Consider the following 23,817-nt stretch of genomic DNA (forward strand, 5'->3'; position numbering starts at 1 on the left):
TCTGGCTAGCCCAGTTCTTCCTCAGTCAGTCTTAGAAGGCCAGCAGCAAGGACACAGAAATATATTGGTCTCATCTGACCAGCCTCTGTTGCTTGAACATCTGTCTCCTGTTAATACACTAAACCGTCAACTGCTGAATTGCCCCCAGCCCCAGGAAACCTCTCGGATAGCAGGAGAGAGGCTAGATCAAGACCAAGTAGTCGATACCGAGAGTCCGGGCTGGCAGCATGTGGAAAGTATGACTACTGAAGTTACACAGTAGCTCGAGATAAAGACCTTGCTTGATCTCATATTGGATGAGATTAGGGCAATGAAGAAATCGCAGGAGAGTGAGATAGCTGCTCTTCATCTTCGCTTGGAGAAGATTGAGGAATCAGTGGCAGGAGTTCCTGCAAGATTTCAGGAAGCGGAACTCAGGATAGTTCATTTAGAAGATCAGATGAGCTCCATGATTCAGAAAATCAATTCTGCAGCATCAGATAAGGCAATACTTGAGAACAAGCTTGATGAACTTGAAAATCATTCTCGTCGATCTAACCTGCGGATTGTAGGAGTGCCTGAAGGGATTGAGGGTATTAATACTCTCTCATGGGCTGAAACTTTTATTAAACAGAAAGTACTACCAGATTTTTCCGGAGATCCAGTGATTAGATGTCCTAACTACTCTATCTCAGGTACATTAAACTTACATATTTTCCATTTCAATGTCAACCCTGCCTTCTATAATCTTCTAAGCACCTCATACAACCTTCCATTGTGCTCCCCTATGTTTGACCATAATAACAAAATATCATCTTGATAAACCTTCATCTCTGCCACACCCCTCAATACCTTTTCATTGCCCTCGAAAGACAGAAGCTGCCGATATGAGTCCAAAGGTCAACTGCAAAAACGGAAAAGTACCATAGGGAGTGGCAAACGAGGTAAAATCGTGTGAAGGGTCAGTCAGCATAATTTGATGATACACCGAACTAAGGTCTAAAGAAGAAAAATGTTTAGCCCCATTCAACAAACAGAGTTTCACTGATATAGGGGAGTGGAAAGTGGTCAACAATCAGAGCCTTGTTAAGTTAGCTCAAATTAACCTAGCATCACCATTAGTCTTGCGTGCTTTAACCACAGGTGCAAGCCATTCAGAAGCTTCTAATTTCTTAATTATCCTGCCAGCAATCAATATGTCCAACTCCTCTTTCATTCTATTCTTGACTGCCAAAGGCATACTCCTAACTTTAGCCACTTATGGAAGTGCATTGGCTCTAAGCTTAATCTCATATACATAGCTCTTCAGACACCCCAGCTCTCCTCTGAAAACATTCGAAAACTCATTCAGCACATTATCATATCCATCCAAAACACTGCGAACTACTGGAATTTCTTTTACAAAAACAGAAGGATTCGCATTGGGGTACAGATACACATAGAGATCACGTTGATGAATCCAACTTATTAAGGAGTCACCTTTCACAAACACATATATCTTCCCAGGTATTATATGATCTTTGAATTCTATAGACCTCCAAAAATTCCCAGCCAACTTTATTGGTTCCCCAGCATACCCACTGGTTTAATGTCTGGCTTTGAGAGCTTTACTTTGTTTTGCAGCCTATTCTCATTAAACGTGAGTGGCATCAACGTGATTTTGGCTCCGGAGTCAAACAACATTTTGACCGCTTCTATTATATTATGAGGATAATTGTAGAGCGCGCAGCTACTTGGCTAAGTGTCCCGGCGCTGGGTGAGTGTGACAGGCTGATTAAATAAAAGAAACGTCGAGCTATTGCTGGAACAACCAAGTTCTAAGGGCTTCTCCATTGACTTGTACCACTTCAAAAGACTCTTCCAAACCGTCAGCCTTGTTTTGCAACACAACCACCTCTTCTACAAATTCAACTTCACAATTCACCATCCTTGCTTTTTTGATAGTGGATTTACAACATTTAGTCACATGGCCTTTCCTTCTGCAATTCTTACAAGTTGACTTCCATCCTGGCCACTTTTTACTATTAGCCATGTGGCCTAACTCACCATACCAATAGCATTTGCCTAAACATTTGTGACCTCTCTTGCCTCCTGTGTCACTTTTACCTTGAAATTATTTATTCTCATTGTCTTTCTCTGCCACCACCTTAACTAAAGCTGCTTCATTCTTGCTTGCATGCACTACATTCTTGCGAATAACTTCAACCCATGCCTTTGAATGTTCTTGTGTTTTGGCTATAGTCAAAACCTCATACAAAGAAGGATTGTCTTTCTGCCACATGGCCTCTTTAGACTTTTTCAAAGAGAAACACAGCATAAACTGATCCCTTTATTGTTCCTCAAACGAATTCCCAAAACTGCAAGTTGAAGCTAACCTGCATAACTCTATTATGTACTGCTCTGCGCTCTCGCTTTGGCGTTGCATCCTCTTCCCAAAATGATAGCATTCAAGCACTGTACTCAATTTAGGAAGGTAATGCAGGTCAAGCTTCTTCATGGAAATCTCATACTCATTTAAATCCAAAACCTTATCCCCCAAGTGAAAGTGAGGCTGTGCCCAGTTCCTCCCTCCCATCTTGTCAGGATGGCTTATCAGGTCACACCTAAACTCCTGTTGTGTGTTCAGGCCTGGGTGGAATAAGAAAAGCCCGGCTGTCGTCCACCCCAAAAATGTGATCAAAGACAGGCTGCAGGCCCCAAATGTTTAAGGCAACAATATTTCCACTTTTTAAAAGTGTCATTTTCAGGATTGTAAAATCCGACTTCACCACAAATTAGCATTTTAAATTAGGATTCCAGAGACACCAAACTTGACCCTGTCATATCTTCCCATTTGGAAATGATGTTTATAGAATGGATGGAATAAGGTAATCCCAATGTTATCCTATGGGAGATATAGGCCTTGCAGTAGTGAAAAACAAATGTAAGAATTTTTCACTACCAGGACACGTAAAACCTAAAAGCACATGTCCTGCTTTAAAATACATTGCACCCTGCCATCTGGGCTGTCCAGGGCCTATCCTAGTAGTGACATATAAGTATTAAAAGGAAGATGTGGGCCTGGTAAGAGGTTTAACTTGCCTGGTCGCTATGGCATTTTATACCTGCACACACAGGCTCTGCAATGGCAGGCATCAGACATGTTTATAGGGCTACTTAAGTGGGTGGCGCAATCATTCCTGCAGGCCCACTAGTAGCATTTCATTTACAGGCCATGAGCACATTTAGTGAACATTACTGGAGATTTATAAGTAAATTAAGTAAGCCATCTGTCGATAGGCCAATGTTACCACAACTTAGGTAAATACCACATACACGTTAGCACTGGTTAGCAGTGGTAATGTGCGCAGAATGCTTTGGGCAGCAAAAACTAAGTCAGTAAAAACAAGAGGTTGGAAGGCAAACAGTGTCTAACACTAAGTTACTCCTGTTGTACTTGTGACTGCTTAAGATCAGCAAGTTTGAGTAGCTGAAGCTTGCTCCAGGAGGTTGTTGAGGGTTTGAATCTCCCAGTACAATAAACGTTATTGCACATGATTAACTAAAAGTCGAGTAAAGGCTATTTGTTATTTTGACTGTGCATTGCATTTACACAAAGGAAAGCAAGTGAGTTAACAAAGAGAACACCTAAAAAACTGAAGATGGCCAAAATACAACCTCAAGCAGTATCCAAGCATGCTTCTAGTACATCAGTGCAGTTGTAGCCCACGCATAGTGTTATCCTATAGGGGGATGTTATGTTGTTCTCTGCTACCGCTAGGAACTCTTTTATTATGGTGGTGTCTATAATTCTCCGGTTCATTGGAACAAAGTGCTACAACATATGAACATGGCTGTGATATGTCTGGTGCCTGACTGGACAGGTTTCTCTAGGCAATGTCCATCACACCACGGGGCAGGAGTGGGTCATGTGTCCTTTTGCTGGACAAAAATGTTGAGACTAATAGGAAAGAACTACATATAGATCCATGAGGTCTCCATGCCAAGATTCCAGAGGCAGAAATAAGTCTACAAAGGATAAAGACATCCTAAACGGACCCATCATTTTAGGACACCACATGCAATGTATGTGCTTTTTTAGCTGCACAACACACATGTAACATGCAATACACAACTGGAACACTGACTGAGTTGGAGTATGAATCCTAGATATGGGGGACTGAACAGATTTACCCATCGACAGCTGGTAGATCTGCCCACCCAGGCAGAAAATACTCCCAGATATGGAGTCCACTGGGACAAACACTGTCACAGGAAAGGCCAGAAATTAATCAAATTGGTGAGGATGACACAGCTTTCCTTTGCATGCAAGGCTTTTTATCACAACCTAGACTGCACATTGTCACTGTCCTAGAATCCCTTCTCCCTTGCATATAACGACAGTCGGAGAGGAGACACACAGGTCAATGCCTTGTATGGGGTAAGATTGTAATATTCTTTCTCTGAAGGTGCTACTGCAGTGATTTATGGGTCTCGCTTCTCCATCTTTTCCCCTAGGTGCTGGTCGTACATCGGGAAGATAGGGGGACTTCAGCAGGTATCTCTCTCCGGGGGATGTATTTGGAAAGGAGTCATCCAGCATGAGCTGAACCATGCCTTGGGCTTCTACCATGAGCATGCCCGCAGTGACCGCGACAACTATTTGACCATCATGACAGAGAACATCTTGCCTGGTCAGTGACACCCCTTGGGCTCCACTTACCACTGGGAAAAAAAACTGAGTATGGCTCAGATTCCTAATGGGCTCACCTTGGCAATGATTTGGATCCCGGATTTGTTCAGCTTAGGTTTTATCATAGATAGCCACCAACACACCATTTCTATCAATCTGACCCTTGGTTACAGCGATCATTATTTGTTACTGTCACAGGCAGGTGTCCTTTTCACAAAAGTCACCCCTGCTGGGGGCATTAACTGGAGCAATTCTTCATTTGAAACCATTTGTTGTTTGCCTACATAAAAACTCCTGGCACAGGATATATTGTGACCCGTATTTAAAATGCCTATGTCCTGATGTCGATATTGAGGATCAGTGACTGCCAACTATAGAATACAATTATTCAATGCAGCAGAGATGCAAAGTGGGAAAAACAAGGAGAAATAAAAAATTTAACTTCATGCACTTCTCTTGAGGAAGCGCAGGATTTTGGCCCAAATTCCGGTTTACAATTTTTTGTAGATAGGAATTTATGTCTATACCTGTGGGTGTTTGCATAGGAATGCCCATGCACAACCCATCGAATTCCCCCTTGATGCAAAGCAGTAGTTGCTGCTATTGGACTTGGGTAGTGGGGTGCAGGCAAGGGCAGGGAGGTGAGGGAACGAAAACCCCCTTTTGAAAAAAACGTCTGCCTGTGATGGCCAGCCAGCTGGCGTCCGCCTCTCCTATGTCCTCTACCTCCTGCACTGTCCTTCAGCAGGATACAGGAGGCACCCAGCTCCAAGGCTCCTGATAGCCAATCACAACACTGCAATGCAGCATTGTGATTGGTCTGAGTGCAGTGTATCGGTGCTCACACAGGGGCTGGAGGGGGGGCATGTTCTCCATGCAGGCTGTATGGAGAATATGGGAAGAGTGCATGACCATTTTGCGTGGCCTGAGAGGGCCAACCAAACAGTCATTGTGAACTTAGGAGTGGGGAAACCACTCCTCCCCTGCTCCTCTGTCCTCGGAGCAGACCCGACCCACCCAGAAAGCTGCTGCAGCAGAAGGAAACTTAAAAAGATATATAACATGAGTTATTATCATTTTATGTTTCCTACTGCGAAGCAGTGGGGCGACGCTCCTCCCTCTTAACGGAGGAGCCACCACTGATACAAAGTATTGCAAAGCAGCGCATAGAGCAACTGTGCATTACTTTAAGCAACTTTGATTTACAAGCCAATTGCGTTGGATTGTAAATTAGGGCTGGGCGTAGGTCGCGAAGTAGCACTTCGCGAAGCTAAGCAAAGTGAAGATCGCACTACGCGAGCTACGCGTAGCACTTCGCGAACTGCGTAGTACCTTGTTCGCACTGTGCCAGATGTCTTTTTCAATGATTGCACAGTGCGGACAAGCAACCGGCACTGTGCAATCATTGAAAATGGCATCTTGCACAGTGCGAACTGTAGTTTTCTGCTGCTCGAGTAGATTTTTACTCGAGCTTCAGCCTTCTCAACGCGAACTGGTAGTTTCTCATCGCGAGCGGTCGCGAGCATACGCGACCCCTCGCAATGAGAAACCTGACCTCCTCGCGTTGGGAATCTCGCCGGGAGGTTTATTTTCCATGCTCGCGATCGCCAACTTGAAGTTGCTGATCGCGAACAAGGAAAAAGTCTCGCCGGGATGTCATTTTGCTTGCTCGCGGTCGCCAACTTGACGTTGAGGACCGCGAGCAAGCAAAAAATGACCGCAGCACTACGCAACACTATGCTACGCGTGTTCGCACTGTGCTACGTGCAGTTCGCGTAGTGCGAAGTAGCGCGAACTTCGCAAACTACGCGAGCGTAGCGTAGTGCTTTGCCCAGCCTTATTGTAAATCCCTTCTGAATACTTTGCATTGAGCTGGCATTAGAAAAGCAACATAAACCTGACACAAAGCATGTGTTTTTCATCTGGGCCCAGATGAGTTGTATAGCACCTTGAGCATCACTCTTTCTCACTCTACTATCTCACATACAAATAATGGTGTTTCTTTCAACTGTTTTTTCATCCTCTGATTGGACGGCATTTAAAAAAACCTCCTCTGTAGCCCCAAATCTCGGCATGAAAAACTCGCCTCTCCCTTTCATTCGAATGCCTATCTCCTTATTTTTCAGACTCGGCATGTTTTCTCTCTCTAAGCACAGCCTATTTTAAGTCACAGGCATGTTTGCCTTAATCTTTATTATTATATTACTGCTAATGTCCTCATTTTATTACAAATGTTCAAATAAATCACTTCTGCTATGAACGTCAATCCTGCAAACTAATACCTAATCTTCTCTTTCATGTATTAATCCCAAAAATCATCTATTAGAACCCAAATGCACAATATACTTCCAAAATAATCACCACTAACTCCTAATAATTTACTCTGCCTCAAAGAAACTGGAGTAAGTGCATGGAAGGGTTTTATTGAGAGCACAACACTAATCCTAAACCTTGAGTGCCCGGAGCAGTGCGCTCTCCGGCATAAAGTGCTTCAGTGCCTAGTCAGGGGTAGTAAGCACTTTACACCTATAACTACAATACAATCTGATGGGTGAAGGACACACACTGAAGATCATCAAGGGAGTTGGATCACTTTATGAGGCAAAAATGTTTTCATAAGGAAAAAACATGATGATTTTCCCTTCAAAAGACAATAGTGAGTTATATTTAAAATTGGCCGAAACTCCAATGCATCGCTCCCGGATTTATTTAATGTGAACCTCACTAGGGGGCAAGATGGGGCTCTTCATCAGATAGGATTTAAATTTGGAATTACACAATTTAATTTCACATGCTGGTGCGATTGAGTGATTTACCTCAAATCACATCCTTTTAGATCTTGTGTCAAAATTGAGATTTGAAATTTCCTTTCCACATTTGACAGCCTAGCCAGTAGACTTTATTTAACCCCAGATATGGCAGAAGCAGACTTGCCCCCAGGTGAGCTGGGATCTTCTCTTTTTTGGAATGTTCCCTGTCAGGCATAGTCATCACTAACTCATCTTTATTGTCTGCTCATCTTAACAGAAGACCTCAGCAACTTTAACAAAGAGAACACCAACAACCTTGGCCTGCCATACGACTACTCTTCAGTGATGCATTATGGGAGGTAAGTCTCCGATGCTCAGATAAGAAGAGATTTCCTGTTTAAAACTCTCATTGAAGGCTTTAGCATATAGGCAGTGACCCTAATTGAGATTTTGTCAGACAGTACTCTGTTGCAAACATTACAAGATTACTGTGTTCGCCAAGCTCTAGACGACCCACTTTATTTTGAGATGGGTGGACCCTAAGTATTTTGTCAATGTAGCCCCCGTTGGCTCTACTGATGGAATACTTCCTCTGATAGTGTATGGAGTAGTGCCCATCTGAGGAATTACATTACAATGCCAGCCATATTTAGGGTGAAGAGGATAATAGCTTAATTATTTTCCTGTCCATCACTACCAGGAAAAACCTAGCAGTGTGCAACTGGAAGAAAGTAATAACGATTCCCACAACCGGGATGAAAACCTTTAGTAATTGAAAGGAACTTCAGTGATGATGGTTCCTTTAATTTTGTAGAGATGACTGCTGAGCTGAGGCCATTTCTAAATTTGGCAGATGGAGTACCATTGGGACGGCATTCCTAGTGTCCTCCTCCACCCCCTTAATCCTTCGTCCATCAAACCCTAAATCACACCTAATGATTCTGATCACATTTTGATGTGATCTCTTTAATCAGCACTAAGATTGCTGGAAATGGGAAGTAGAGGGTGATGTTTATTTCACCTTTGGTGGTGGAGTCAATACATGGATCAGAGCTTGGTACATATTGGAATCTCTATATGTGAAGAAGAGCACCTGAATGGTGGCTTTGTTTGTTAGGGGGAAGAGTCATGAATGCCAGAATTTGGAAAAGCCATAGGTGATAAATGTGAGAAAGGCCTGTAGACTCATGGCTGTGTCAGTGAACATGTTCCCACAGTGTGGAAGGTCCATGGACGAGGAAGAGTGGTGCCATCATGGCTGTGTCAGTGAAAATGATTGGTCAGGATTGACGTTCTCTATGTGAAAAGGGGTACTGAGTGAGGGCTTTGTTGGTGAACATGATTTGTTAGGACTGAGGCTCTGTATTTGAAGCAGAGGTATTAAACGATGGCTGTGTTAGTGAACATGATTGGTTAGGACCAACGCTCTGTATGTGAATCGGGATACAGAATGATGGCTGTGTTGGTGAACATGATTGGTTAGGATTGACGCTCTGCGTGTGAAGCAGGGTAGAAAATGATGGCTGTGTTGATGAACATGATTGGTTAAGACTGATGCTCTGTATGTGAAGCGGGATACGTAATAATGGCTGTGTTGGTGAACATGAGTGGTTAGGATTGACGCTCTGTATGTGAACATGTTACCATAGAGTGGGAAGTCCATGGGTGCAGAAAGCAGGGAAATGCTGTCTGAGTGGGTAACATACTCAGTTTAGAGTTGAAGTGCCATTATTGATGAATCGCATGAGGTTGATACCTCATTGCTGACGTCTCTGTCGTAAGAAGAAACGTTGTGAGACTCAACAAGAGGACATTTTTAAATCAGTGCTTTTAAGGATCTGAGTTGCTGAGTGTGATTTAGGGTGCTAAGGTGAGCGTGCACTGCCACAAATGCCTTAGAGGCTCATGAAATGGAGAACTGTTAAGTTTTAGACTGAGCTAGGCAGGATCTACGGTGGCTAGTTCAGTAAAACCATTAGACACGCAATGCCTTAAGCAAACACCAAATATTTCACCCCCACCTGTTCCCGCTGTAGTCGAACCTGGGCTCGCTGTATAGTTTTTTGGGTGAATAATGAATTATAACAGCACATAAATGGTGGCCTTTACCTGTGATGTTTTCGTTTACACAGGTATGCTTTCAGTAACAAATCTGGACAGCCAAGCATGGTCCCCAAGCCAGATCCTGACGTACCCATCGGACAGAGAGATGGGCTTAGCAAACTGGATGTTTCCAAAATCAACGCCCTGTACCAGTGCAGTAAGGAGTGCATGCCGGCAGATAGAGTCTGAAATTTCATAGCAGTCGCAATATCCTTTGCTCCTAGGCTGTAACATTATGTTTTTTAATGATTCCTGATCAATTTCCAACACTATAATCAATCATGGGACTTTTTTTGTCTTTTTTTGTAGAGAACATCCTATGAAATTAATTATTGTGTTTAGATACTAGGGTTGTTAAATAAATGATATAAAATATCATATGCAAGTAAGTGCTGCAAAAAAGAATCCCAGTAAAGTATTTTAAGGCTTTCCTAAAGGTACGCAGAGTATGTCTATTGTTAATATAAAGAGGCAGTACATTAAAACTCGTTGGGCCCATTAGCGAGAAGGAAGTCTAGTCTGCTGATAAGATAATGACCTCTAACTGCATTTATCCCCTGATTGGATCCCAGCATTTTACCTTAGTGCATTGTCAATATTCAGTTCATGAGAGTATCCCAACATTTATTCCCTTATGAGATCCCAACATTCATCTTATGACATAGATTCAGTTGATCCTGAATTTGCTAATAAGTGGATTCCAGCCTTCGTATCTAAATAGGATCCTACTATTTATTTCTGACTATGGTTTCAATATTAGTCTACTGACAGGATCCTTGCTGATCTCCTGATAAGATACCAGGACATATTTCCTAATAGAATCCTAGCACTGCTGCCTTAGTCTGACTGACACACAATAGAATCCAAGCATTCATATACTAATAGCATCCTGGCTACATCCACTGATGAGTTCCCATCATTGACGTTTTATTGGATCCGAGCATTCATCTACTGATTGAGACCTTGCATTCTTGCCCTTCTTCTAGATGGAAATATTATATTTTTAATGATTCCACTTCAATTTCAACTAAAATCATCCTGCATGAGACACATATTTTTGTTTTAGTTTATTTGTAGAGCCCACACTATGAAAATAAATGATTAAGTTTAGGCACCAGGCTCCCTAAATAAATATCATTAAATACTATATGCATGTAAGTCCTGCAAAAAAAGAACACACATGAATGTTTTAAGGCTTTCCTAAAGGGAAGTAGAGTATGTCTATTCTTAGTATCCAGTGGCACTACATTCAAAATCTTTGGGCAAACTAGCAAGAATCTGCAGTCTCCCTTCCACTGAATATCAGTACTTGCAATGTGAAGAAGATATAAGCCACAAGATCGTAAGGTGCAGGCGGAAAGATGTTCAGTGGTTTTACCCCAAAAGTCGGGTGCTGTTTCCTGGATGTACTTAAAAACCAGGAATGCTGTGTTGACGATAATGACCTTTTAGAAAGGGCTTTTGGATAGCTACCAAGGAAGTCTAGCCTGCTGATAAGATGATAACCTTCTGGATAGCTTTTGGATGGGTACCAATGAATATGTCTGCTGATGAATGACAATGTTTCCCTAGTTTTAAAACAAGTCATGTCACCATGTCTTGAACATGTTGCATCTTAGCAATTTGATTTTTGAAAGCCCACTCATAAAGGAATAGGTTTAATCCAGGATTGAATTAGTCAGTGAACCAGATATGATTTTGTGATATTTGTTTTGGATGTAGGGCAAAGCCTGTCGCAGTTGTCTTATGCTGTATAAACCAAAAGAACTACAGAGCTGATGTGAGCCTTACAGTTCAATTCTGTTTACCACATGACCTCCAGCCTTTTAAGATGTCTTAGTGAAGGTGCATGGGATCTCAAATAAGGTCATGGTGCTAAGAGAGGTTTTTCATGAGTCTCTGGCATGAGTCTATGCAGAGCATCTCAGTTGTTGCTCCACTCAACATGGGCCCACTTTTATTCATCCACATAGCCACACTATTTAGGCCTTTTTTTAAGGGCAAAGAACCCTTCCTTAGGGCCCAGTCGTGCAGACAGATCTGCATGTTATCAGCATATTAAACAATATTTCAGGTCTCTGGCCCTAATGATCACAAATACCATCTTGAAACACAAGAGAGAGGGAGAGAAAGTGTGGACCCTTGGGTCTCCACATTCAGCTTTCCTTCCTGATGGCTTGAAGGACCTGACCTGACACTTTATGTCTGTCCTGTCAGGAAATGATCAGAACCATTCTAGCACTGCATCCAACACAGTGCCCTTCTGAGCTGGTCAAGCAGTAGATGATAGTCCAATGTATGGAATGTGGGCGATAAATCTAACAGTATCAGCCATGATAAAGATGTTTCACCATCTTCAGCTAAGGTAGGCAACTATAACTGTATTATTGCTCTGTGCCCCAATGGGATTCCAGCATTTATTCCCAGATTGGACCCCAGCATTTATCACATGACTTGATGCCAGCATGTATTTCCTGAAGGGATCCCAGTGGTTATGCCCTGATAAGATCCCAACATTTATCGCCTTATTGGATTTCAGCATTTATTCTCTGATTGAATCTGAGCACTATTCCCTTGATTGGATTCCAGAATTTATTGCATGATTGGATTCAAGCATTTATTCTCTGATTGGATCTGAGCATTATTCCCTTGATTGGTCTCCAGCATTGACCCCCTGATTGGATTCCAGCACTTATTTTCTGATTGGATCCTAGCATTCATCCCTAGTGCAATGTGAGGCTTCTATCCATAATGGTATCCCAGCATAAATGTACTTATGGATCCCAGTATTCCACTACCAGCATAGATTCGGTGCATCCTGTATCCTGGATCAGAGCATTCATGTGTAGACAGGATCCAACAATTTATTTCTGGCTACAATGTCAGTTTGGTCTCTGACAGGATCCTTACTAATCTCCTGATAAGATACTAGGACATATTTCGTAATAGGATCTCAGTACTGGTGCCTTAATTTGATTGATCTGACACACAATGGAATCCCAGCTTTCATATACTCATAGCATCTTGGCTACATCAACCCATGAGACCACATCATTGACCATTTTTGAATCAGGGCATTCATCTAGTGATTTTATCCAGGCATTCATACCCTTGTTGGACAGTTAACATTCTTTTCCCTTTCATGAAATCCTGGAATTCATCTCATGCAGTGATCCCCGTATCAATTTACTGATGGGATCCTACCATCTATCCACTAGTGGGATCCCATTTTTTACTTCTGATGAAATGCCATCATTTATCCTCTGACTAAATCCCACCATTCTTAACCTGATGAGATCTGAGCACTATGTCCTTCTTTATGGAAAAATGTTCCTCTAATGTTGGTGTTTCAGATGATTTCAATGTTAGAGTTTCCTTATGACCCTGTTTGTTCCCTTTATGGAGTTCAAATTAGGGTTTCATTGGCTTTATAGCCATATACACCATGTTTGTTCCTTTGATCTAAATGTATAACTCTCTACAGACCAGCACAGAGAAAGTGGAGTGATAAAAAGATTTTGTTCCTGGTGCAAAATAATTTGTTTTTGCAGAGTTTCTTTTTTTTATCTATGTCTCCGAACCCCTATCCCCCCCCTACTGCTGTTTTATCTGCACCAGGCAAGTTTGTGTTGAATCTCATTGTGCCCTGGGTAGTTTTTGGTCCCTACTTATATTCTTTTGCATGCTTTCATATCATTGCGAAGACATGCAACAGCCACATAGATCATTGTTTAGATCAAGTAGCTTATTCTTGGTGGAGATATAAGATGCCTGCTTAAATACTAATGAATATAACAGAGAAATTCTGGATAGGAGTCATTGAAGCTCTACGTGTCAGGGTCATTGTGCAGTTTCAAGACATTTAATTTTCATATTTGGTTTCAGATTTGTGCAGCACTCTTCTGACTGACCCAAACGGCACCCTGACGTCACCCAATAACCCTTCCTCATACCCTAACAACGTTAACTGTGTCTACCTGATCCGAGTGCCTTCATCTAGTGATAAGGTAATGAAGTAAGTCCCGCTTTCCTCCTGCAAGAGTCCACTGGGTTAGTACCTGCATGATTGACAGGTGGCAGAGGCAGCTGCTGAGGCAGGTCTTTATGGTTACAGTGGTCCATCAGCTGGGAGAAGAAGAATCTGCCCTTGGAATGTTATCTCCAATGACGTTAGTACTATTACCACAGAGCTTCAGAGAAAAAACAATCAGAAGACATTCTTGAAACCTACAGTAGTGCTGCCACTGCAGAGTAGATGGAATAAAGTTTAAAGAGTGGGTCTACAAGTGGCAACTAAATTAGACTTTAATCTAGTTCAAATTGGGCTTCAAAAAATGCCACATGGGAGCAGTAAACAAAGGTGAGAGGGAATCCCAGAGGAGTTCCCCAAAGGATATGGACATGTAAGGGTTAATCTATTAATGAACAGTATAGCAGGACAGAATACTGGGGTGCACAGCGACAGGTATTATCCCTTGAGTGTATGGGACAAGAATATCGAATTTTAAATATTGTGCTGCAAAAAAATCATAGCCAAAATATCAGCTACCAAAATATGGTTATGTTCAATATATGTATAGGTAAGTATAGACTTACTATACTTAATTTCACATTTATCTTGATAAGATATAGATATATGGCTTTAAGGTAGGGTGATGCGGAGAGTAGTAAATCTGTGCTTAGCTCTACATACTCAGGATGTCGCGATAGCTAATATTCTGGCTACAATGTTTTTGTACGTGATATTTCTCTGCTCGATATTCTAACCTACAACCCTTCCCAAGTGTGGAAATCCTTTGTGAGATTTACTCTGAAGGGCGGCAGCCTTCTTTTTTTAATTGGTCTGCTGTTGGGCATCACTCATTCAAAGGTAGGTCACAGGTAATTGGCAATCCTGATGCAGTGCCCGAGAGGTATAGGGCCTTCACTATGAGCCCAGTGAGGAGCCAACTTTACCATGTGTCTCGAAGCTTACACAAGCTTAGCTTCCCGGTAACTCCTTCAGGTACGTCGGTTTGGTGGAAAACTGCATCTTAGCACAGGCAATCAAGAATCCAGTGACACATTTATGAGAGGTGTGCGCCATGCTTGCACCACGCAACATGGCATATGCACAACGCAATCCTCTATGACAGGTATATGAAGCCACGCTCAGCCACTTTGTGGGGCTCTGAGTGGCCTCATAAATCTGGAGTAAGGCAATGCAGTGCAAATTGCTGTCATGCATCACTCTTCTTTGATAGGCATTCCCGTGATGTTGCGGTCAGTGTTCCCATGCAACTCCCATTGATTTTGACATATTCCCAGATTTACAAGGACTTTTAAACCTAGGAATGCCCCAAAATGTAACCCCTTCCCAGGGAAGGCATAAGTAGGAGAAATATTTGTATTCCTCCACGTATTTTTCCTCATTCTACGTGTGCTGTATTCCATAGCACACATTAAAGGAGGAAAAAGCCTCTCAGGATTGTTTTTGTGCAGGAAGGCACCCCTTCCTGTGTTGACACTATGCTGCCAAAATGGTGCCATCACAGGGGAAGAGGACCGGAATGCGCCATATTGGATAAATACGGTGCATAGCTTCCCTCTCCCTGTGATGCAGGGCAGTGCAGCAACATGATTTGTTGAGCTGCCCAGTGCCACCATTTTCATAAACATGCCCCCAGCTTGTAAATTCTTCTGAAGACATACCTGAGCTTCAGCAGAGGTTTGGTTACAAGTAGAGGCACAACGAGAGAAGACAGGAGGTGCAGGAACAACATAAGGGTGTCATGTCTCTTTGAACACACAACTGAAGTGGAGGGAAGGTGCTGAGGGAGGCTGTAAACGGAAACAGTCACTAAATTTAAGAGTCGAGGTGAAGAGGTGCAGGTATTGTCCAAAAGTGAATGCAAAATCACCGACTGAGTCTAATCTGCTGATAACTTTCAAAAATTGAAAATAAGGTCTTTTTAAAAGAAATGATGGATAGAAAGTTTTAGACACATCGATGGTCGCATGTCTAATTTACTGATCTTTGTTCTCAGATTCTTCTGCTGTTTGATGCCTTCGATCTCCAATCATCTCCAAGCTGCACCTCTGACTATCTCACAATTTATGATGGCAACAATAAGACAGCCCCAGTCTTACTCAGCAGAGCATGTGGGACCAGACAGCTCCAGCCATTCACCTCTTCCGGAAATCAGATATTGCTGGAGTTTGTGACAGACAGCTCTATCACAGCCACTGGGTTCAACGCCTTCTACAGCAGAGGTACGGTCCTTGGTGTCAGGCTACTCTCATACAGGGAGGAGGAATGTATAGGTCTCTTACAGCAATGGTATGGTCCTTAGCGTCGGGACACTCTCCTTCAGCAGAGGGTAGTCGCAAATGCCTCTTGTAACAATGGTATGGTCCTTTGTGTCGGGTGCTTTCAGTCAAGGGAGGGAGGTCACAAAGGCCTCCTATGGCAATGGAATGGCGCTTGGTGTCGGGATGCTCTCAGTCAGTGGAGGGAGGTCGCAAAGGCCTACTACAGCAATGGTACAGCCCTTAATGGTGGAGCGGTCTCTGTAATGAGAGGGAGGAAGAAAGGAGTTCTACAGTAATATGAAGGTACTTGGTGTCAGACCACTCTCAGTCACAAGGGGGTGAATTTTAAGGCCTTGTTCTATACCAGCAATGGTATGGCCCTTGGTGCTGAGTCCTCTCAGATAGAGGAGGTGGGATGGCAAGGCGTCCTACAGCTATGGTACGGCTTTTGGTGTCAGGCCACTCTCAGTTAAGGGAGTGGGTTGTAAAGGCCTCTTACAGCAATGGTACGGTCCTTGGTGTCAGGACGCTCTCAGAAAGGGGCGGACGGTCGCAAAGTCCTCCCACAGCCCCAGTACAGTCCTTGGTATCAGGCCGCTCTGAGACAGAGGAGGTGGGATGTCAAGACCTCCTACAGCAACGGTACGGTCCTTGGTGTCAGGCTGCTCTCAGTGAGTGGGTTGTAAAGGCTTCCTATGGGAATGGCATGGTCTTTGGTGTCGCCGAGCTCTGAGAAACAGGAGGGAAGGAGATCGCAAAGTGCTCCTACAGCCTCCTCTAGCCCTCTTGACCAAAGCTCGGCAGATCAATATGATATCATACGCGGAGGACACGCAATTGATATTCACTTTCACCAATAACCCAGCCCAAGACCAACTGAAATTCCATTAAGATGTCCTGGCCATCTCCAACTGGATGGCGGATAACTATCTTCAACTTAACTCCTCAAAAACGGAGGTGCTTCTGGTAGGCCGGGACACTCATAAATGGGACTACCAGTGGTGGCATGCCGCACTGGGCACTCCTCCCCAACCGAAAAGTGCAGTTAAGAATATAGGGGTCCTGATGGACAACTCCCGCTCTTTCGAAATTCACGCCAAAAAAGCGGCTGGTACATGCTTTGGCCACCTACGGGGTTTGAAACCGATCTTTGGGTTTTTTGATGCTTCCATCCGTCTCGTGATTATTCAATCGGTGGTGCTGTCATGCCTCGATTACTGCAATGGACTGTTACTTGGAGTAAACAAAACTGTCATGAAGAGACTTCAAAGGCAAAGAATGCAGCTGCCTGCATTCTATTTGCACTGCCATACATCCCATCTCCTGCACCACCTACACTGGCTGCCTATCGAACAGAGAATTCAGTTGAAAACTCTCTGCACCACCCATAAGATCTTACATGGCCTGGGCCCCCAAAAACTGCAGGAGCTCTCTACACGATATGTCCCAATGCGAGCACTGCACTCAGCAGACCTGCATTTGGCCTGCACTCCTAGGGTACACAGGAGTAGAGCGGGCGGGATCTCTTTTAGGTCCTTGGCCCCAGCCGTATGGAACTCTATTTCTCTCACAGCACTCAGCACACACGATCACTGGGCATTTAGAAAACAGATCAAAACCTGGTTGTTTTCATCCATCTAGCGCACGATATGTATGCATTCTGCGCCCTTGTCCCCTGGTCTTTCAGAAACAGACTATGCCTGGCTTTCTTTCCATCCAACTAGCATCACTTTCCCTGGTCTCCTGCCTGCTACGCTGGGACGCCCTGATGTTGGGGTAGCCATGCACTATATAAGTACAGCTAACACAACATAACAGCAGTGGTATGGTCCTACGTGTTGGGGCACTATAAGTCAGGGGAGGGAGGTCGCAGTGTCCATCTACAGCAATAGTAAGGTCTCTCCTGTCAACACGTTCTCAGAAAGGGAGTGGGTTGTAAAGGCCACCTACAACAATGGTACGGCCCTTGGTGTTGGGCGCACTCAGACAGAGGAGGTGGGAGCGCAACGGCTCCTACAGCAATGGTAGAGTCCTCAGGGTTGGCAGCTCTCAGTCAGGGTAGGGAGGTCGCAAAGGCCTACTATGGCAATGGTACGGTCCTTGGTTTTGGGGTGCTCTCGGTCAGGAGAGGGAGATCGCAAAGACCTCCTTCATCAATAATACAGTCCTTGGTGTCAGGACATCTCAGGCCGGGGAGGGAGGGAGCAAAGGCCTCCTATAGCAAAGGGGGAGAGAGGACGCAAAGGCCTCTTGTTGGCACCCAGTGAGCTGAGGATCTCTTTTCATGTTGGCATAAGGGTTACTGCAGAAAGTGCTTGTTTCTCAGAATCAATAGAGGTCTACCCACGGAATACAAGGAGGTGTCGTGGGCCCAATATACTGACATAATCCCCTTGAGACTGAGGAAGGGAGTGGGGGTGGTACAAGGATTAGTGGTATTTTGTTTCTGATCTCCTGGCCTGTGGAATCTTGCCCACTGATGATCAGGTTTGTCAAAGCTCACACTGTGCACAAAATATATGGACACACAAACAGTAAGTGACGTGGGAGTATACCAACAAGGATCTCTGATAGTAGGGGTCCTATAGTGACAGAACGGCTCCCTTGACATGAGCTCTATTATTCCCTATCCTGACAGAAAATGTTTACTTTCGGGCTGGGACCTCATGACATTACGCAGCTGGTTCCCAGATGTGCACTTATATCTTCAATTACTTGCCATGGACCACTATTTTAGGGACACGTGAGCTGAAGTACAAACAGCGTGCAGGGGGCCTCAGGCAGAACCCTTCTCTTGCCTCCAATTTGGCACACAGTTGTTGTTGAAGGGCTGAAGCTGAGCTGTTCTTTGTTTTGTGCGTGAGGACATTGCAAACTTGTGTGCAGAACTCAATGCTGCAGAGTACTTAAGATGATTTTTTCTTTCGTTTGACAGTAAAATGTGGCGGCACGTTCACCAGCTCTGCTGGCACCGTCTCCTCCCCCTACTTCCCCAATGTTTACGGTGCCAATATGGACTGTGGTTTCTACCTCGTGGCTCCAGCTGGATACAAGGTAAGTGCCACAGCTACCCAATGTACTGACAATCAGAACGCATTAAGAACACAAGCCAGGTAGGCCCTGGAATCATGAAGTTCCTCTTAGGTTTCTGCCTAAGGCGGTAGTATGGCATCATGATTTTCCAGAACAGGTAGTCAGTCATGTTTAAAAAATTTACCTAGCTTGCCATTCCACTCAAATGATCATCTGTCACTTCTGGGTGATGAAGGTGTCTAGGCACTGAACTGTGTATATATAAGAGCTCAAGAGACCCCTGCTGGTGGGACAGTGATGGTAAATAAGGGCCAGAGCATACTTCTGCTTACTTATGTCACACTGCCTTCTGCTGGTCGAACAGTAATGGTAAATAAGGGCCAAAGCATACTTGTCCTTCCTTATGCCACTCTTCGCCCTACTGGTAGGGCAGTAATGATAAATAGGGGCCAACGCATACTTCTGCTTCCTTATGTCACACTGCCTCCTGGTGGCAAGACAGTAATAGTAAATAGGAGCCAGTGCATACATCTTCCTTGTTTCACACTGTCCCCTACTGGCATGATAGAGGTGGTCAGTAACAACTGTCACATAGTTTTCTTCCTCAACGCACTCTGTCTCCTGCTGGCATGACAGCGGTATCATTTAAGGACTAACACATACTTCTTTTACACCCTGCAGGTCTCATTGACATTCACATCCTTTGCAGTTGAATCTCATCCAGAATGCGCCTATGACTCCTTGTCTATTTTCGATGGTGCCAAGACCACCTCCCCGCTTATTGGGAAATACTGTGGATCCAGTCTAGTCCCACCAGTGACCTCCACCGGGAGCTTCCTTCTTCTCCAGTTCCACAGTGATGAGTCAACGAATATGAAGGGATTCCAGGCCACCTACACCTTCGGTAAGTTTATCTGCGGTAAAGTGACCCACTGGCTCTTCATCACTGAGGCTCAGCAGGGAGGTGTTTGCTCTTATCTGGGAAAAAGTGTCGGAAGGCCTGTGTTGCACGAAGGCATTTGCTTTAGCTCACTGTGCTTGAGGTTAGCCTGTACCCTCTGGATGCTGAGCCTGCTTAGAGATACCAAATTCTCTGTCAAGAAAACAACGTATACAAAAACCACAAAATGGCCCTATAGTCCACCCGTTAACCACAGGGATCAATGGAAGATATTTATACAAACTGTACATGGAATGAATGTAAGTGTGTGAGCCTAGTGCATTGGAAGGCCGAACCACTCACATGTCCACCAATACTCAAACAAAGTTCTAACACCTAATACCTTACATTGCATAGGACCTCCTTGACTATTGCATGTGTTGTCAATTAGTGCAGGATTGCACAATTTAAATCAGAGAACAAGACTCAATAAATAGGGGAGTAGGGGCGGGGAAACTATAATATGCATGTATAAGTTGACGTTAAATAGTCAGCATTCAAGGTCAGCATGTGGAGGATTGCCCACGTCTGACCAATAAGCACCACTCGGTAAGTGAATGAGGTTGGTGTGGTAGCAGCAGAAAAGGATTAACAAACACGTACTCGTTTACTTGATAAAAAACAACGTTCTTGAATTCCTGAGAGCTCTGAAATAGTTTCCACTTACTCCTGAAGTCAGTGTGCGGTGTTCATATACACTTTCAAACAGAGCTGTGGCCACTGTTGGACCCTTTCACATCTCCAGATGATGCCCATAACAAAGCTCTCTAGTGCTAGTTAATATATAGCCTCATCTCCCACATCTAACCCTGGTAGTAGTGACATGTGTGGAAGGGCACTAGTGCCATTTAATAAATAGCCTCTTCACCCACATCTAACCATGGTAGTAGTGACATGTGTTAAGGGCACTAGTGCCAATTAATAAATAGACTCATCCCACCATTGTAATATGGAATACAAATGGGACCTGCATTTTACAGAGGGGGAGTCCTGTTGTAAATTAGTGAGGTACTGCCCTAGGTAACTCTTAGTTGCCCCTCTTAATGGAGGTGAACAACTGCTGATTGACTGCTTGTGCAGTCTCCACTGACAGTAAGCCATCTTCCACAGGTCTCTGCCTTTGATGCAGCAATAAACCCACTGTGCCTTATCTACGGGAAAGCGACTCAGCGTGGCACCGCAAGGAATTTGGCTGCCCCACACTGAGTCACTTTCAAAGCACAGGGATGCATCATATTTACAATAATATTTTGCATCCCTGCGTTTTTCACTACACTGACACACAATAGGCTGCCATGCACTAGCGCAGGCGCCCTTGCTGTCTGCGTTTTAGGGGAGAAATTTTGAGTGGAAATGGACATTTTCCTATACAAAAACAATCACAAGAGGTGTTTATTCTCTTTCTCGGTGTGCTGAATGCAGCACGCATAGAAAGGAGAAAACGAGAAGAAAATAAAATATTTCTCCTGGTTGTGCATCCCTATGCTAAGTTTACGAAGGTTGTAAATCTGGGAATGTGGCAGGAGTCATGGGTGATGCGTGGGAACACACACTGCAACACCCATGGCACGCCCCTTTCACACAAAAGGATTTGTGAATAATGGGCATATTTACAAGTACACGAAAAGCCTGTGTCTACCATGGGGAATATTGCGAAACCGGGCAGGGAAAGACAACAGTGGTCTCCATGGCTGGGGGGGAACACCCTGCATGTCAGGGACATTAGTTTTGTTTATTTTTTATTGGAAATAAATCTCTGCTTTGGGGGCTAGTTTGTGAGAAGCAAACAAGAATTCTGCTGCAACAGTTACATCTAATTAGGATGGGTGGTCTGCCATGGCATGGGTGGTGAAGGTATCTCTGCAGCCTCTATGCACTGACTGCTGGGGTCCGATTGTCCCCAAAAGTGCTGCTCACCAACTCTATGACGGGACAGCTCAATTATTCATGAAAAATAGTAAAATTCATTGAAATTTAGAATGATCAAATAATATGCAAATAATCATCACAGTAAATTTGCATTGTACATACTCATTAAGTATCATGAAAACCTAAGTGAATTCTGCTGTTCAGTCAATGGACAAGTCACACTTCAGCAATTTATTTGTGTTTTTCAATGATTACTTGCAGTAAAAGCCTAACAGAAGAGAAGCTGATAAGCCACAGCTCCCCAGACGTTCATGACTCCGAAAATACATCTGTTCCACATGAAGAATGGGTGGATGATTTAAGCACTGCATTGGCATCTCTCTAAGTCTCAGTTTTGGTCGCACCCAGTTTCTCTTCCTTGTTGAACCTGTGTCATTTGTTCTGTTTCTTGTTGTAGCCAGAGAATGTAAGGGCCATATATATTAAGAGGCAGGTCAAAAGCAGTGGTTGTCAATTGTAAATCGAGAGTTTGCAACCTGGCTGACATCTGAACCCTAGTTTACCACTGATAAATCCGATGGTGAATTACACTAAGTGTGAAATATTGTGCTGATATGAAGTGAAATAAATACATATACTAAAGTCTTGACTCTTTTTACAGATCATGTATCATAGAACCAGTATTATATGAGTACAGTGGCAGTCCTGCCAAGTATCATGAATCTGGAATTAGAACATTACTGCAAATATTGCCACATCACTGCAAGCCTCAAATAAATCACACATATGAAATGAGCAATGGCGACCACTTGTTAAGTAGTCTTTTAAAGTCTCCTGGCATCAGGGACTGTGCCCCGCCTCTTTGTTCTACTCATCCAATCAGGATTAGAAGCTGTATTTTCTCCTCAAGTATCAAAAAATGAAGGGGGTACTGGGAGCGGATGAAGGTCTAGTGCCCGTGCTCCAAAACTATACTCATATCAAGGTCAGGGATCACTGGTCCTAAGAAACGGGTGTAGGTTTTAGACAAATCAGAAGGGGGACAGTCAACAAGACTGTTTCTTGTGCCCTCGCACATCCTTAGGGATGTCATACTTTATCATCGTGCAGGTGCTCCTCTTCGTGCCAGCGCTGCGCTGCCCTACAGGTCCTCCGAAGGGTCACTTTCGCAAAGCTTTTTGGTTTGGTGGCCGTATGACGAGTGCAAGGGTGTCCGAAGTGGGGTGATAAGTGAGGTATGTTTATAGTGAGATAAAACTGACTAGGGGATGCCAGATTTACCATTATGTTGACTACCCTGTAAGGTTAAAAGGCCATAATGGTTGGTGATACTTATAAGGGTCAGTAATGGGTCCAAGACGCTAGTGGGATAAAGTGCAGGTCAACATGTTTTGCACCTCTTTGGTTTATAAGAGAACTGCTGCGCTTCTTCAGGTTTAATAAAGATTGAATAAACTACTGTACATTTTGAGCATATTATGTCTTACCCTATGCAGTTGGTACCTACTTGTTTTGTAGTAAAATTGATTGTCCATCCTACAAAAAGAATATGAGAAACATGATAGTAACTAAATAAAATTATGAAGTATTTCCTTTCTGGCAACAAACGAGGTGTATTTCAATCATGAACCAGATTTTTGGGAAAAGTGCCACACACAACAAGGTGTGCCATGCATCCTTTATCAATTCGCAATAACGTAGGTTCCCTCTGATAATATTTGCCCAATGCCTCATGTGCTCTGTACATTCATAACATGACTCATACAAAATGTGAATAATAAGACATGCGATTTTGCTTGTCTGTGTGCTTCCCCTGGCCCAAAAGCATAGCCTTGCCTAGTGGACGGGCAGCTATGTCTTATCGGTCGGGGCAGAGGACGTGCACTGTTGAGGGCTAAAAGAGGATGACAAACAAGACTTGGAAGAGAGGTATGATATCTCTTTTGTGTATTAGGAGCAGAGGAGGGTCAATTATCGATCATGATCTCCGGTATCCTGAAGGAGATTGTATGATGCGAAACTCAATGTATTGCAGCGTTCCCTCTTCAGTGAACCTACTCAGCTCCTCTGGTCGCCAGGGGCAAGGACTAGTGAGGGGCCAGTTCATTATATTGGCTGGGACGTTGCCCATGGAGTTACTTGGAGAGCGGTCACCGCTCATGTCTGGCAGCCATATTGTA

The 23,817-nt window shown here is 43.8% G+C and overlaps 1 protein-coding gene across 1 annotated transcript; it reads left to right on the forward strand.

Annotated features, from left to right (window-relative positions):
• Positions 1 to 310: 310 nt before the first annotated feature.
• LOC146859675 (embryonic protein UVS.2-like) lies at positions 311 to 23,256 on the forward strand. The gene is made up of 9 exons (XM_085645662.1): positions 311 to 572; positions 4,428 to 4,652; positions 7,679 to 7,760; positions 9,534 to 9,661; positions 13,390 to 13,511; positions 15,531 to 15,756; positions 18,731 to 18,849; positions 19,510 to 19,732; positions 21,899 to 23,256. Exons 1-9 carry the CDS (start codon positions 311 to 313, stop codon positions 21,907 to 21,909), a joined length of 1,398 nt encoding a protein of 465 aa, XP_085501788.1. The 3' UTR covers positions 21,910 to 23,256.
• Positions 23,257 to 23,817: the final 561 nt, after the last annotated feature.

This window comes from Triturus cristatus, chromosome 3_1 (genome assembly GCF_964204655.1).
Source record: "Triturus cristatus chromosome 3_1, aTriCri1.1, whole genome shotgun sequence".
NCBI classification, from domain to species: Eukaryota; Metazoa; Chordata; class Amphibia; order Caudata; family Salamandridae; genus Triturus; species Triturus cristatus.

What these genes read in the sequence shown, in the direction of transcription:
- LOC146859675 (XM_085645662.1), top strand. Translation starts at nt 311, where the DNA reads ATGAAGAAATCGCAGGAGAGTGAGATAGCTGCTCTTCATCTTCGCTTG. An exon ending in AGTGCCTGAAGGGATTGAGG is followed by an intron (nt 573 to 4,427) that starts GTATTAATACTC and finishes CTTTCTCTGAAG; the next exon opens with GTGCTACTGCAGTGATTTAT. An exon ending in GACAGAGAACATCTTGCCTG is followed by an intron (nt 4,653 to 7,678) that starts GTCAGTGACACC and finishes TCATCTTAACAG; the next exon opens with AAGACCTCAGCAACTTTAAC.